The sequence below is a fragment of the Ostrea edulis genome, chromosome 5 (genome assembly GCF_947568905.1).
Source record: "Ostrea edulis chromosome 5, xbOstEdul1.1, whole genome shotgun sequence".
NCBI classification, from domain to species: Eukaryota; Metazoa; Mollusca; class Bivalvia; order Ostreida; family Ostreidae; genus Ostrea; species Ostrea edulis.
In genome coordinates, this window is record NC_079168.1 from 87,577,994 (window position 1) to 87,592,872 (window position 14,879).

Here is a 14,879-nt window from a genome sequence, read left to right on the forward strand (position 1 = left end):
TGCATATTGTCAGGACAGGAGGATCCCATTATTTTCCTAAACTTGAAGTTATAGTGGATCAAAAAGGGGACGGTATAGGATTTAGAATAGCTTGTGAACGCTTCTCCTCCTATATGGCTTATCCGATAGACTTGACATTTTGTACATTACTCCAATGCCATTTGCATATTATAGGGACAGGAGGGTCCAATTGTTGCCCTTAAATTAATAGTGGATCTGAGGGGTGGAGGATGTAAAATAGTTTGTGAACACTTCCCCTGTATGGCTTAGATCGGAGTTCATGATGATTATGTTCGAATTGCTCATGTTTCTCTTCCATATCAAGCAGTGCATTAAAGGGAGGAGGTTTCATTTGGAGTACTTCCAATTTGGGGATCTGGGGAGACATGTGTTTTTCATAAAAAACAATCTCTAGTTTTTATATGTATTTGTGAGGTGTTTTGATACACAAATATCATAATTCCATTCTGATGTTTTAACACTTAATTGCACTAATTCAGTGTTGAGCAGTAATGTAGAGAAAACTGGGGAGGGTCTCTCGGCCTCAATGCTGCTCACCTTTTCTATTTGTACCGAGTTATCAATTGGCCGAATATTCACCGACAGCCGAATTGTTCAAGGGCCGAACTGGTTGACATTTAGTTTATGTCACGATGAAAATGTTGGATCCGTGCCCAAAAACATTAAAATAAATTTGATGAAAGTGGGCCAATACTTCAATAATGTTCATTAATATGTACTTGTATCGTTGATTGTTTCATCTTTGAAGAAGAAGTACCGTGAATAAGCAGGAGAGTCTCAGCATAAGCAGAGATCGTAACGTAAGGAAGTTGGTGTGGCATTATGGGAAATTTGACGTCACAGCGCTGTCTGAGAAAGATGGGGAGTAGGCAGTAAAGCAGGCCGAATTTATGTTTGTTTTTGTTGCTTTTCCCCGAAATATTTACTTATGGAATATATTTAAATATCGAAGACCACATCGAGATGGCTAAATATCGATGTAGTTATTGCCAGAGTGATATTTCGGGGTATAGAGCGCAGTGTGCTGAATGCGTCGACATTGACCTTTGTTTACAGGTATGGTGACGTCACAGCTTTATTTAGAATTCGCGGAATTTTCAAAACTGCATAAGTAATGCTACATGTTTTATGCCTTAAACCTTTAATTATGGTATTAATCTTTCTTTACAGTGTTTTTCTCACGGTGCTGAACTTGGTTCACACAAAAGGGACCATAGCTATAAAATCCTGGTAAGTGCAACCTCGGCAAATAAGCTGCGAGCGCCAGAAGCCTGTCAATGTAGCTTCTACAGTTAGTTTTAGTCAATTCAGATGGTATATATATAGCACATATAAAGATAATGCTAATTGATGACTTTCAACCAGTTTCAAATTTTGTAGTTTATATCAATATATTTATATAAAACAAAACAAAAGATTATTTTAATCATGTGTTAATAGTGCTCCAAACATACTGCATTTATTTCAATACATGTTAGTAAGTTGCAACAACTGTAGTCTGAGACTGAAGTATGTTCAGTATTATGTAGATCAGGTTTAAACTTAGCACTTGCCCACTCACCAAATGCGAGTAAAATTTTGTGTATGCGCCTATATTCGCTGTATAGCTTGCCCATATGGCAAGTGTTTTTTGTGAACAGGAATCGGTCATAATTGTATCAGGCTCGGTAATCAGTGTATCTTTAGTGACCATACACTTTTTGGAGAGTATTTACAAGCTTAATTTAAAGTGTTTTGGAGAATTCAACTCTTCTAAAACGAAAGTAAACCATGTACAATTTTTACCTAAGTCTACTGGCAAGATCACTGTCAAAACAGCTCAAAGTTTTTAACCTTGCAGAAAAATGAGCATGATTGCATTCTTCCTTATGATTATGACATAGGGATTTGAAAAAATAGAAAGCTACTGTTAATACTTACATAGAAAGCAGCATCAATTGAATAAAATATTGGAGTTGGAATAGAATTGATTTTATGATTGTTTTTGTGGCAGAGTATATATATAAGGCTAGTTGTATTCGGGCACCAATCATGGTCAATGTTTTCCAGTAGAATTTGCTGTGGTATAAAACACTAAAATGAGCTTGATCAACACATTTCTTTTCTTTTTATACTTTAATGTTGTGTGAATTTAAACTTGTAATCGCTGAAAATGTGGTTTATTACATTTTTAGATGATCAATGTATTTTTTACAATGCATAAGTAAATAAGGTGTATAAAAGCTAGGGGGGGGGGGGGGGGGGGGGGGGGGCGTTGCGTGAACCATATTGAGTCTGAAACGTATGGTTAAAACTTAAGAGATAAATTTTCTGTAGAAAAAATATACCGCACGGGTGCATGGAATACAACTAACCATATCTAAACATGTTATAAAAAATAAAAGTAAGTATGGAATCTATTTTCAACCTCTTTAACTATACCTATGCATTTAAATGATATATAACGAAACAAACATGCATTTAAACAATATAATGAAACAAACACACACAAAATAAATGATCCATTCACATGTCTCATGGATTTCTTGCATTATATTTCATCAGATGTGGGCTAGCATGTTTTGTTGTGGGCACTCAAAAATAATATTTTCTGGAAATTTTAGTTAAGTTTCAACCCTGTAGATTATAATGTAATTAATATATTGCAGAATGATAGCTCTGTAGGTGCATTTGATATCACAAGGACATGGAGTCTAGCAGAGGAAACTATGCTCCTAGATGCTGTGGAACAGTATGGCTTTGGGAATTGGTAAATTTTAAATTTCAATATTATAATTCACCAATGTTTTGTCAGTAATGATCCTCTATATATAATTTCTCATCTAGGAACTCATGCTTATGCCACAAAGAGGTTTGCTTTGTTTGGAGAGTTAATCAGTCAAGATATTTTTGTATGTTTACAGGGTAAAAGTCTTTGCCGATTATTCAAATTTTTATATACCCCCATATTTTACTACAATTAGTCCAGAGATTTATTCCTTTAACAATCTATCAGACATAGCCAAAGTGCATTGGTGTTAAATTAGTCAATTTAAAAAACAAAACAAAAAGATGCACAAATAAAACAACACAGCCTTGCAGTATCTGGTACTTACGATTGATGATTAGAAACTTGAATGTTTTTTTTATGTTGTAGGGATGATGTAGCAAATCATGTGGAGTCTCGATCTGCAGAAGGTAATGCTGCTAAATTCAATTTTATTGTAATTATACAATCGAATGCTATGTATTATATGGAAACAGGGAATTATGTGTAGCATGATCTGATAGTTGTGTTGTCTATTTCAGAGTGCCAAGATCATTATGTTACTTTCTATGTCAATGGAAGTATTGGAAAAGGTACTGTATCATAAGGATTTAAATTTCATGTTCAAGAAGTGTGTTACTCTTAAATCTTAAACCATTCCATTTTTAGTCACAATATTTTGGCTACTAGATAATTTGCAATATCTTGAAAGAAAATCAATAGTGTATGTACATTTTATTAAATTTCCTTAAATTTTTACAGAAACCATTGTTCTTACCAAGAGTCCTGTCAAAGATCATTCCTGTCCTGAAGGAGGTAAGAAGAGACATTTGTATTACAGTTGAAAATTACTCTTAAGTTGTAGTTTAGAATAAGAGGAACAATTCTTTCAAAACATGGGAACTTTTATAAATTTATATGCAGAACATAGTACACTGAGAAACTTTGATTATCAACAGTCAAAATAATATCAGTAGGCAAACTGAGTTCTTGGCTATTTTAATGTTTTTTGAAATTGATACTGCTAATAGTTGATACTACACTAAATTTTACCAAGGACATAGTTTAGATGTCCTTAGTAATTCTATACCATGTGATCCATTGTGCTCGGTAATAGGTGTAAATCGACAATTCCTCTATACAGTGCTCCCTCGATATATTGTCCCCATTATAATGCCACCCCCGCTTATTGCCTGAAAATCCTAAAGGACAGATTTCCTCTCATGTTAACACCCCCATTATAATGTCATTCCCGCATAATGCCATATGCCACTGATTTTCACAAACAAATGGTCAAATTTTATAGGGTTTACCCTCGATAATAATGCCAATTACCTAACATTCCTTGGTAATCACACCTGTACTTCGATAGCGGTGCAGTGATGTGTAACAGTTTGGACAAGGTTTTCAGGTGACCAGGTTCATTACTAATAATTGCGGAATTAAACTCAAGATGATTTAAATGTTTATACAGAATGGAGTCCAAATAACTTTATGGTATTGAATTTCTTTTGATTTCTCCATGAATTGTTCGTAATTGTGAATTCGGTATATTGCCACCCCTGTGTTATCCAAATTTGTCTTGAACAAAAAGTTGGCAATATATCGAGGGAGCACTGTACTTTGTAAGAACTACTGTCAGCTTGTGCTCTGACTGACTTGTACCCAACTCAAGTTGTGCCCTATATGCAAAAGTCAACTTTTATCCTAGTATTGGAGTACAAGCTAACCAGAATGTTGGAAGGAACTACTGTGGGAAACAGCAGGTACAATTTGACTGGTTAACATGTACTTGTACACTGCAATGTTTTTATTAATTAGTAGGAACACATTGCAAACTAAACTAAACTGTTTTGAATATCCACCCATCAAAATTGATCTACTGTTAATTTGTACACTGTACACTCATGATTTACCTGTTTTAGTACTAAAATTATAAACGAATCTGTTCAGTGATACAGATGTCAGTGTAGTGGATAAAATACACACTTCTCACAGCTGCAAACCAATTTCAATCTTCATGATTGGCATTGGTTGTATGTGAAAGGGTATTGTGGTTGCCCACTTGAACACATTAGTTTTCTCTCAAAAATGTTCGCTTTGCATCAAAATCCAAGCTAACAAGAGTTGCAGAACTTGTTTTTAAATTGTTATTAGTAAGTTCAGGTGAGATGTTATGCCTAAATATAATTTTCAGACAGGGCAGATGAAGATGTTAATTAAAGCATAAATTCGTAAAGGTCACAAAATTTCCTTTATATTGTATTCTGTGGTCATGTTTGATGAATATAAATGTAGTGTTCAGTAGAGTTGACCAGTAAATTTGTATCTTCCCTCCTGTAGAGTAGATAATTTTAGATCTCTTGAAAAATGATCAACTGTTCACAATAGAAAATAAAAGCTAGGCTTTGGGTATTTCAGGTCCCCTATCACCCAGTATCACCACACCTATCAGCCCCATTGAACTCAGCGTCCAAGAACAACATGACCTCGGCTACATGCCATTCAGAGATGACTTTGAAAGGGTAAGTTTCTACAGCAGTGTCCTTGGCGGGATATTCATTGAGTTTCTTAAAAAAATTCTCCTTGTAAACTGCACAAACAAGATGGAGTAAGTCTGTTACAGAGTCGCACAAATGGAACACTTTGTTTAGGTTAGAAATTAAGGTATAGAAATTTTAACAAATTGTCTTACTAAGATAAAGGGTTAAAGAAGACATGTGCATACAAAGTCAGCTTTTCTTATAATTCCATAGGACCAGGACCATGTCCTGAATTTAACAGGAATAGTGTACAACTTCTCCTTGTCTAAAGATGATTTCACCCTATATGGTGTATACATGTAGTTTACAAGTGAGAAAAATAATCACGCATAAAAATTGTTGTAGAATCAGACCAAATTAAAGGCATAGCTGTTCAACGTTTATGCTGAGTCTAGTTGAGAAGGTTCATTGATATGCACAGTCATACATGTGCTGTATGTTATTATCAGCCAGTCTATAAATAGAGGTTAAGTTTGTTAAAGATTGTTGGTGTGGCTTAGTGTACCTGTTTGTTGACATGTGGAACAACACTGAATTATGTTTCATGCTGTTTCAGAATTGTCAGCCTATTGCTAATAAGGACATGTCATCATTTCAATTTGATTAATTGTAGAACATAGGGTTGAATATTTTGCGTATGATGTTGAGAAAGTGTGTTGTGTGTTGATCATGTACACTGTATGTTTTCATGTTATAAAACCAAAGAAATGACAAGTGCTAATACCTGGCTCTGATTGAATTTGTATTGTTTGTAATATGGTTTTACTACTTCTTTACAGATTTTTTTTTATTTTTATCAGGAGCATGATAATGAAGCAGAAACTGTGATAAGTAGTCTGGCCAATAATTATGATGACGACGAACTAGATATAGGTAAAGATATCATCTTGAGTTCTGTTGACAACTATCAAAGTTTTCTGATTATTCTGTTATTGAATAAACTTGGTAGCCCACAGTTCATGTCAAACTTTTCAGCTGATGCTGTCAGATTTGCCAGTAAACAAAAGTTCTCTAGTAGCTGGACATACATGTACAGAGATTATCAGTACCTTCTCGGGGTCGATATAAGGCCCCATTCCCAATATAAAATAGGCTTATTTTCCCCCCAATGTGTTTGTGAAAACTCACAAAAATAGTTATAATATGTGAAACCAGTTGGGTTGTTTTTTGGGTTTTTTTTTTTCAATTTCAGGCTTATGATACTATGGCTTTATGGCAATACTATAAAAATTAATTTGAATTCAAAACATTATGCATAACTTTATTAATAATTTTCTTCTCAGTGTCATCAAATTGTTTATGAAATTTTCCCAATTCAAGAAACATGGTATTTCCCAAATTAAGGCTGATAAATCCCTAACACATTGTCCAGCAAAAATGTCAACATATCTCAACTTAGGAAAATTTTAAGATCATTAATATGGATACCTACAAACCAAACATTTTGCTGTTTAAATCGTTCACATTGATTTTCATATATGTGACAATTCACAGGAAATGTTATGAAATTTATAGGAAATGTTCTGAAAAGGGGGGATACTTTACCTGATCATTGTAATTTTGCTGTTATTTAACAAATTGCTATATATATATATATACACTTAACAGTACATTATTTTTTTGTCTAAAATAGTCACACATGTGCTGCAGGTATACAAGTAAGCACTGTGATACCTAATGACCAGCATTGCGGTATTATACCATCAAATGCAAACATTTTCAGAGCATATTTTACTATCAAATAGTGGGTCTTATCAATGTAGAATTCTTTTGTCAATCACCATTTGCAGGTGCACACCAATTCATTTCTTCTTGAAGTTGTTTTGGTGCTATACAATGATATGAAAAATCAATTTCTATTCAAAATTGATGTAGATTTTTAAAAAAGTGTTATTAATCAAATTGTAAGCAAAAATACATGTATTCTAGGCAGAATTCATTTGGCACATGTGAAGGGAATTATCAATTAAATTCTAGCTCACATTTGGTGAGTGCTAAATTTAAACCTTGCTAATATTTAAAATAACATCCAGTATATGAACCAGGAATAGGAAATTTCAATAGGAATGTGACATGATAAGGGACTGGATTGATGGAACATGACATGATAAGGGACTTTATTGATGCATTGAGGGCAGGTAATTTTAATGAAACACATTAAATTCCTGCATTTTTTCTTGACCAATAATCTGAGAAATTTTGATAGTACCAACAGATAACTTGGACCATGTTTTTGATGGAAAATATTACATGTACTAATGTCTTCAGGATTTGATAATGGTAATGCTATTGTTAATATCTATCTGAGTTTGTAAAGGTGATAAAACATATTTTATCATCATTACTGCTAATTAGAGTCTGGATTAAGCATTTCACATTTTATATTTTTTTCTTTTGTTCTTTTCAGCTGTAAAGCTCGTACAAGTCGACAGATATCGAACCAGATTAAAAGAGCGTGAACGGCGAAAAAGAATCGCTAGAGAATACAACTTAATTCAAGCTGCTACATCACTCATCAAACCCAAATCACAAACCCCCAAAAAACGCACATCTAAAGAAGAAAAGTAAGGGATGAATTCTAAACTACAATTACATGTACTCTTATTGGCTGTTTCTATTATTTTTGGAATTGCCACCAATATAATATTGAATGACAAATCAGTTTTTTCAATGACAAGTTGTGTAGAAGTTGTAGTAATTGAAGCTTGACTATTTATTTCATGTAAAATGTTTAAGAACAGCTTTTTGAACTGCTAGTGTCACTTTATACAGTATTTATGTATTTATTCTCAGGGAATTCCAGGAGAAAATGAAGGTCTTTGCTCAGTTCCAGTCCTCATCGGAACATGATCAGTTTCTAGAGAAATGTCAAGGTGAGAATTATGTACCTTTGGCAGGCTGAAGGTTACACTGTTCAGCTGTAGAAGCTATTTAAACTTCCTGTTTTTACCTGCTGTGCATATGATAATTGCTTGGCTAAAGTAAATGAAAATAAACCTACAAATTTAGATTTCATACTATTGTATGACTTTCAGAACTTTTTATGTGGTATGGAATGATGATTTGATCCTTTTTTTTTTTACCAGAAGAGAAAGAAATTAAGGCCAGAATCACAGAACTCTGGAAGTACAGGGAGAATGGAATCACCAAAATGGATGGTACCTACATAAAAAGAGTTATTTACAGATGTGTAAAGTTACATTGATTAAGTTTCCCCTCTTTCAGGGGGAGACATATTGTTTTTGTACTTTCTGTCAGTGGGTCCGTCCGTCTGTCTGTCACAAAATTTTGTGAATGCTTCTTCTATATGGCTTATCAGATGGACTTGAAACTTTGTATAATGCTTCATTAACATTTGTAGATGTGCATATTGTTGTGATGGGTGGATCCAATTATTTTTTTAAAAGTCATAATGGATCTAAAAGGTGTGGAGGATGTAAAATAGCTTGTGAATGCTCCTCCTCCTATATGGCTTATCTGATAAATTTTAAACTTTGTACAATACTTCAATGCCATTTGCATAAGTGTATATTGTAGGGACAGGAGGATCGATTGTTATCCTTAAAGTTATAGTGAATCTGAGGGGTGGAGGGTGTAAAATACTTTGTGAACACTTCTCCTCTTATATGGCTTATCAGAGTTCATAATGTCTGTGTTCCTGCTCATGCTTTCTTCTCTATACCATGCTGAAAAGTAAGGGGAGGAGGTTTAGCACTTCCAATTTGGGGAGCTTAGGAGACATTTGTTTTTCATAAAAACAATCTCTGGTATTAAATTGGGTTGATTTTTTTTTCTTAATGTTAAACTGATATTGTCTCTTATTTGTTTTCTCATCAGAAACACAAAATCTGTTCGATTGATATGCAAATATCCTCATTCACCATAGAATCAAGTTTGTTTAAAGCATACATAGCTCCAAGCTAAGGCTACAAATAGGAGTGAAAAGTTTTACTTAAGAATATATTGGGGAAAATGAAAGAAATGAACCATAAGGCTTCATTGATATGCAAAATTTTGAGGTAGTATTGATTCTGTGTAGATGTATATAAATCTTCATGAAAATGATAATGCTCAGCTGTCAGAGTGAAAAGTGCATGGACTGCTTGGTGTGCAAAAGGGATTGTTGGTCTCTTTCCAGAAGTGACAATTTAACCATGTACAATGTATGTAGGCAATGATATATGTTATTTTATTATTGTCAATTTCAGAAGTGGATGATTTTGAAGATGAACTCTATAAACGAGAGAAAAAGAAGGAAAATAAAAAGAAATTGGTGAGTTCTATTTTCTTTAATCATTTTTATTCCTTAATGATATAGTGTTGCCAATATTTTAAAGAGGAAAATTTTCTCTCCTTGGTATTGTTTTGTTTTAAGGCATAACAACAACTCCCACCCCACCCCCAGTTTTGTACCACTTTAAATTTGCCAAAAGATGTATTTTGTTAGTTCAAAGTAATAAGTAAATATTAAATTCAATCGATTTCAAGTTTGCCTTTTATGATAAAATGGATTGAAGTTTCCCCTGTATACAGTATGCTTGTAATTCTCTTTCCTATTTGGCATTATTCTGAGATGCTACTATTAAGCATGAAACGATATCACTAAATGTTCCACATGTGAAGTGGCTTTAATGTTGATATAACATGAAATGATATGACTATTTGGCTTTATTATAATAACGTGAAATGATATAACTGTTTGGCTTTAATGTAATAACATGAAATGATATGACTATTTGTTCTATGTGTGAAAAATGTGATTGCTCTTCCCCTAGGGCAGCTCCTCCCCAGTAAAGCGGGTGTCAATGGTCTCCAAAAAGGCCGCCGGCGGTATCGAGTAAGTATGACCATTTGAAATCTTGCATCAGTCCAGTTTTATCAATCATGATCTCTGTAGTTAAATTCAACATTTTTCTGAACAGTAGGACAAACTGATAAATGGTTTGTATGACAAACCCTGTCCATTGTATGTCTTTAGATGGACAGGGATGTATTATGGTACAGCAATGTTTGTACGTCTGTCTGTTGGAGGTTTTCTGTTTCTATTTTCATTTCTCTGTCACATATTAAGTCGAAACTTGCTATGTAGCTTCTTTGTGGGCCACTCTAGACCATGTTGCTATTTATACCCCCGCAAATGAAGTTTGGGGGGGTATACTAGAATCACTTTGTCCATCTGTCCATCCGTCCGTCCGTTTGTCCGTAGACGCAATTTGTCCGAAGTTTATTTCTAATACCGCTGGACATATTTCATTCAAACTTTATGCACATCTTCTATATATTATGTAGTTGTGCATCTCCTATTTTCATTGAAATATTTTAACAGTTTTAGAAGTTACGCACATTTTCTTTTCATTTTAGGGGTTGCGCACTTTGTCCAGAGTTTAATTCTAATACCGTTGAACAGATTTGATTCAAACTTTATTCTCATCTTATATATATAATGTAGTTGTGCATCTTCTATTTTCATTGAAATATTTTAACAGTTATGGAAGTTACGGACATTTTCTGGTTTGGTTGTACTTGTAGTAATAGACACAATTTGTCCAGAGTTTATTTCAAATGACAAAATAAAGTTGGCATAACATAATGATCTTTAACAAAGTGAATATAAACTAAAGACTAGAAAAGTTGACCAGGGATTTGCAATCAAACATCCTAAAATGTGCCAAATAGTATTCATTGTTTATATTAAGCATATTTTTAATATTTCATGTACTGCTGTACTGTAGAATATACACTTCTGCATTCACATTGATTGCCCTGTAGATAATGTGAAAATATCCAATGTGCTTGCGTTAAATATTTCCCATCATTTTATATGCCCCGTGGGGGGTATTAGTCCCATTAGGACAGTTCTAGTTTGATCCATTTTGGCCTTTCTTGCAGAAGTTTTGCCCCTTAGAAAATTAATGTTATTTGGAGGGTATATCATTTATCTGGCTTACTCCTCCCACAATTTTCAAGTGAGGACCTTATTTTCTCCTCAGGGGTGTATTATGTTCGGTTACTTTATTTTAAGAGTTCCAAGATTCTGTGTAAACTCTGAGTGGTTGTTTTCTAATTTTTGAATTTCCATATTTAATGACAATATATCTGCTAGTTTGCCCACAGTGGAAGAGTAGGTAGTCAAAATGAATGTTAATTACCATCCTTTTCTTATTGCAGAGAAAAATTAGATATACTCATCGACGACGAAGGTAAGAACATTTATTTTGAAATGACATTGACATGCTGCAATTTCTGCTGTCTTGCAAGTTAATATCTTAAATGTGTAATTTTTTTGTCAGGGTTAAAAGATGAAGGGGATGAGAATGAAATGAAGGATTTGTCCATACTCCCAAGTTATGGAATGTTGTCAGAGCGAGAGAAGAAGGTAAGCAGCTGATACAAAGCATCATAACATTTACTGTTGTGTTAGATATTAATCAGCTGATGTGAAACATCATAACATTTACTTGTCTGTAAGATATTAGTCAACCGATTTAAAACATAACATTTACTGGTCTGTAAGATATTAATCTACTGATTTAAAACATCATAACATTTACTGTTTGTGTTAGATATTAGTCAACTGATGTGAAACATCATAAATAACATTTACTGGTCTGTAAGATATTGGCCTACTGATTTAAAACATAACATTTACTGGTCTGTAAGATATTAGCCTACTGATTTAAAACATAACATTTACTGGTCTGTAAGATATTAATCTACTGATTCAAAACATCATAACATTTACTGGTCTATAAGATGTTAGTCTACTGCAGTCTATGCAAAAGTTTTTGGACCACACAGGACATTCGGTCCTGTGTAATCAATGAACACACCGAACCGAACCAGATTTTGTCATACCGAAAAACCTAATGTAAAAAAGTGAAACACGTGAAAATGCAAAACCTAGGAAATCTTATTTATTATACTAGTAATACTATACCAGGGATCCCTCCCGTATAATACTTTAGATGGTCCATGCTGTTTTAATCACATTCATTTACGTATTTGGATTTGTGTGATATTATTTACTTATAACAAACATTTAAATGACTCCGCTTCAAAATAGTAAAGCTCAAAACCGGACACTGAGACATCGGACATTCCGGTCTGGTGTAAAAATGATGTATCGGACCTGAAGCACTGCACATCGGTCAGGTCCGACGGTCCGATGTCTGTCGCATAGACTTCTACTGATTTAAAACATAACATTTACTGGTCTGTAAGATATTAGTCAACTGATTTAAAACATAACATTTACTGGTCTGTAAGATATTAGTCTACTGATACAAAATATCATAACATTGGAGTTTATAAGTTTTATTTCCATTGTAGCTCTGCAATTCTATTGGGATGACCCCAGCAAACTATATGACCATCAAAACTTGCATTATCAAGGTAATATTCAAATGTTTGAGGTGCTTTGCTGTAGATTCCTTATTTTTGCGACTACTCAGGGCTCGAAATTAACATATGCCCGTCAGTCTGTGACTGGTTAAAAGTCTGGTGGACTGACTGACATTTGTTTTAGTCAGTCCGATGGAACTGGTTAATTTTCTATTTAAAGCATCATTTTGGAAAATATACTTATGAATTTTATACACACATTTGGCATGCTTCGATCTGTAGATATCAGATGAATCTGATTCGTAAATATAAATCACACTTGTCTGAGGCATATTGAGTTAAATTTCATTTTAATAACATTAACGAAATATGTTTAATTATTTCTGGAAAACTGTTAGACTGGTAAATTTTTCTGCTGACTGGTTGAAATTATATCCCATCAGTCCATCTGGACTGGTGAAATAAAAAGTTAGCTTCAAGCCCTGCTACTTGATACTAGTAGACATCAAATCACAAGACAAGAATTCATGAGTGGTCAATTTGATCTGTATCTCGGCAATATAAAAATAATGGGAGTAATTTTATTTAGCGAGTAGGGGTGAATCACTACATCAATTTGTACCGGTATACAACTATCTAACAGTAGAGTGTTATGATGATATGAACTGATCTTTTCAATAATAGGGATTGAAGTCCAATTAATCTATTATTAAAGATGTCAGGCAGTAATAGTCAAATATGGGCATAGTATGATTGAAAAGAAAACAATCTATGTTCAGAGACTGATGCAACATCAAGAGGCACAACTAATTTTATTGTGCATGTAAGCTGACATCACAGCATAACTATGAACAATGGACAGTAAACCTAAAATAACTATGATGGTGTCAAACCACAAACTATGTTAGCTGGTGGTGACAAAAAGCCAAGTTCCCATGGGTTGAACTATGTATACTTAATAAAAATGGAAATGCCTAGTTTCATTTGTATTATAATTGATTGATATTTGCATTAATAGAATTAAAGCCATGTATTTAGGCAAGTGGTGGGAAAGCAAAATCTGACAAAATTACAACTGCTGTATTGGAAGTATCTAATAAACAAATTGACTTGCAGTGTTAGCAATGGGGGACTGTGTGAAGAATTAGTTTCTAAAATGTTTGTTTTCTGCTCTGTATTTTCATGGATTCAAACAAGTTTTAAAATGAATTATTGTGTATCATCTTATTTTAGAAAATGTTTAAAATAATTTGTGAATCCAATATATTGCATATTGCAGCTGTGAATTTTGTATCATATCCGAAAATCTTGACCATTACACACCCCTAGGGGGATTGGTGCTTCTCACTAAATTATTTGATATAAATTAATTCCTTGCATATATTTAGGAATCTACAGTGTTACATCCTAATCCTATATAAAAGTGATCTGAAAGTACATCAATGTCACCATAAAGATTCCAGAACTCTTGACATAGTAATTTCAGATAACTTAATGTGGGACATTCTGTTGATTTTCATGCCTCCGTAATCAGAAATTCAAGGGCATATACATGTAGTTTACAGTCTGTCTGTTTGTTTGTTAAAACTTTTAACTTTGACCATAACTTTTGAATGAATGGTGATTGGGCTTTCATATTCAAGATGTGTATTCCTTGTGACAAGACTTTTTTGCATACCAACATTTTTGACTACATGACCTTTGAGTATGGCGATGTTTCACAAACCCATCTTGTTCTTAACAGGATTACTTGCAGCGAAGGCAGGGTATTCCAGTCAAGATCCGCTACCCCAGTGGACTCGACAAAACTCACCGACGCAAAATAATGAGCTTTCTGACAGATAATGGTTGGATCATGGCCATTTGAGGGAGCTAATGTGAATCAACATCAATACCCAAAGGGGGCATGTAAGAGAAAACCGATCTTAGAGAAGAGAATTCCAGTATTGTGGTTAATGTGTAACCTGTGATGGACAGAGAGATAGATTCAGACCAAATTCTGATATGTTCCAGGCCTGACTGGCAGAGACTCCTGTTATGTTTATCCTCAGCCATTCTTATGTACAGATAATGCTTATGTTGATCATACTGCACGAACAACTTTTGTGTTCACTGGTTTTTTTAAGGCATTATTTTGGCAAGAGAAAATCAGAATTTCTGAGATCAGATGTACATATGTAGTTGTACAGGTTTATACTTTGTTCTACCATTGAGCACTAATATTCCAT

General features: G+C 33.9%; 1 protein-coding gene across 1 annotated transcript in view; it reads left to right on the forward strand.

Moving 5' to 3' along the window:
• Positions 1 to 661: 661 nt before the first annotated feature.
• LOC125651548 (transcriptional adapter 2-beta-like) overlaps positions 662 to 14,879 on the forward strand; it is a 14,675-nt gene continuing 457 nt past the window's right edge. The window contains exons 1-17 of the mRNA XM_048880197.2: positions 662 to 1,077; positions 1,192 to 1,251; positions 2,670 to 2,770; positions 3,158 to 3,198; positions 3,310 to 3,360; positions 3,530 to 3,583; positions 5,189 to 5,292; positions 6,111 to 6,183; positions 7,718 to 7,874; positions 8,104 to 8,183; positions 8,397 to 8,468; positions 9,519 to 9,583; positions 10,086 to 10,147; positions 11,479 to 11,510; positions 11,601 to 11,686; positions 12,640 to 12,702; positions 14,396 to 14,879. The exon at positions 14,396 to 14,879 is cut by the window's right edge and continues 457 nt beyond it. Coding sequence (XP_048736154.1) covers positions 985 to 1,077; positions 1,192 to 1,251; positions 2,670 to 2,770; positions 3,158 to 3,198; positions 3,310 to 3,360; positions 3,530 to 3,583; positions 5,189 to 5,292; positions 6,111 to 6,183; positions 7,718 to 7,874; positions 8,104 to 8,183; positions 8,397 to 8,468; positions 9,519 to 9,583; positions 10,086 to 10,147; positions 11,479 to 11,510; positions 11,601 to 11,686; positions 12,640 to 12,702; positions 14,396 to 14,518 — 1,317 coding nt within the window. The 5' untranslated portion in view covers positions 662 to 984 and the 3' untranslated portion in view covers positions 14,519 to 14,879. The remainder of the gene's footprint in view (positions 1,078 to 1,191; positions 1,252 to 2,669; positions 2,771 to 3,157; positions 3,199 to 3,309; positions 3,361 to 3,529; positions 3,584 to 5,188; positions 5,293 to 6,110; positions 6,184 to 7,717; positions 7,875 to 8,103; positions 8,184 to 8,396; positions 8,469 to 9,518; positions 9,584 to 10,085; positions 10,148 to 11,478; positions 11,511 to 11,600; positions 11,687 to 12,639; positions 12,703 to 14,395) is intronic.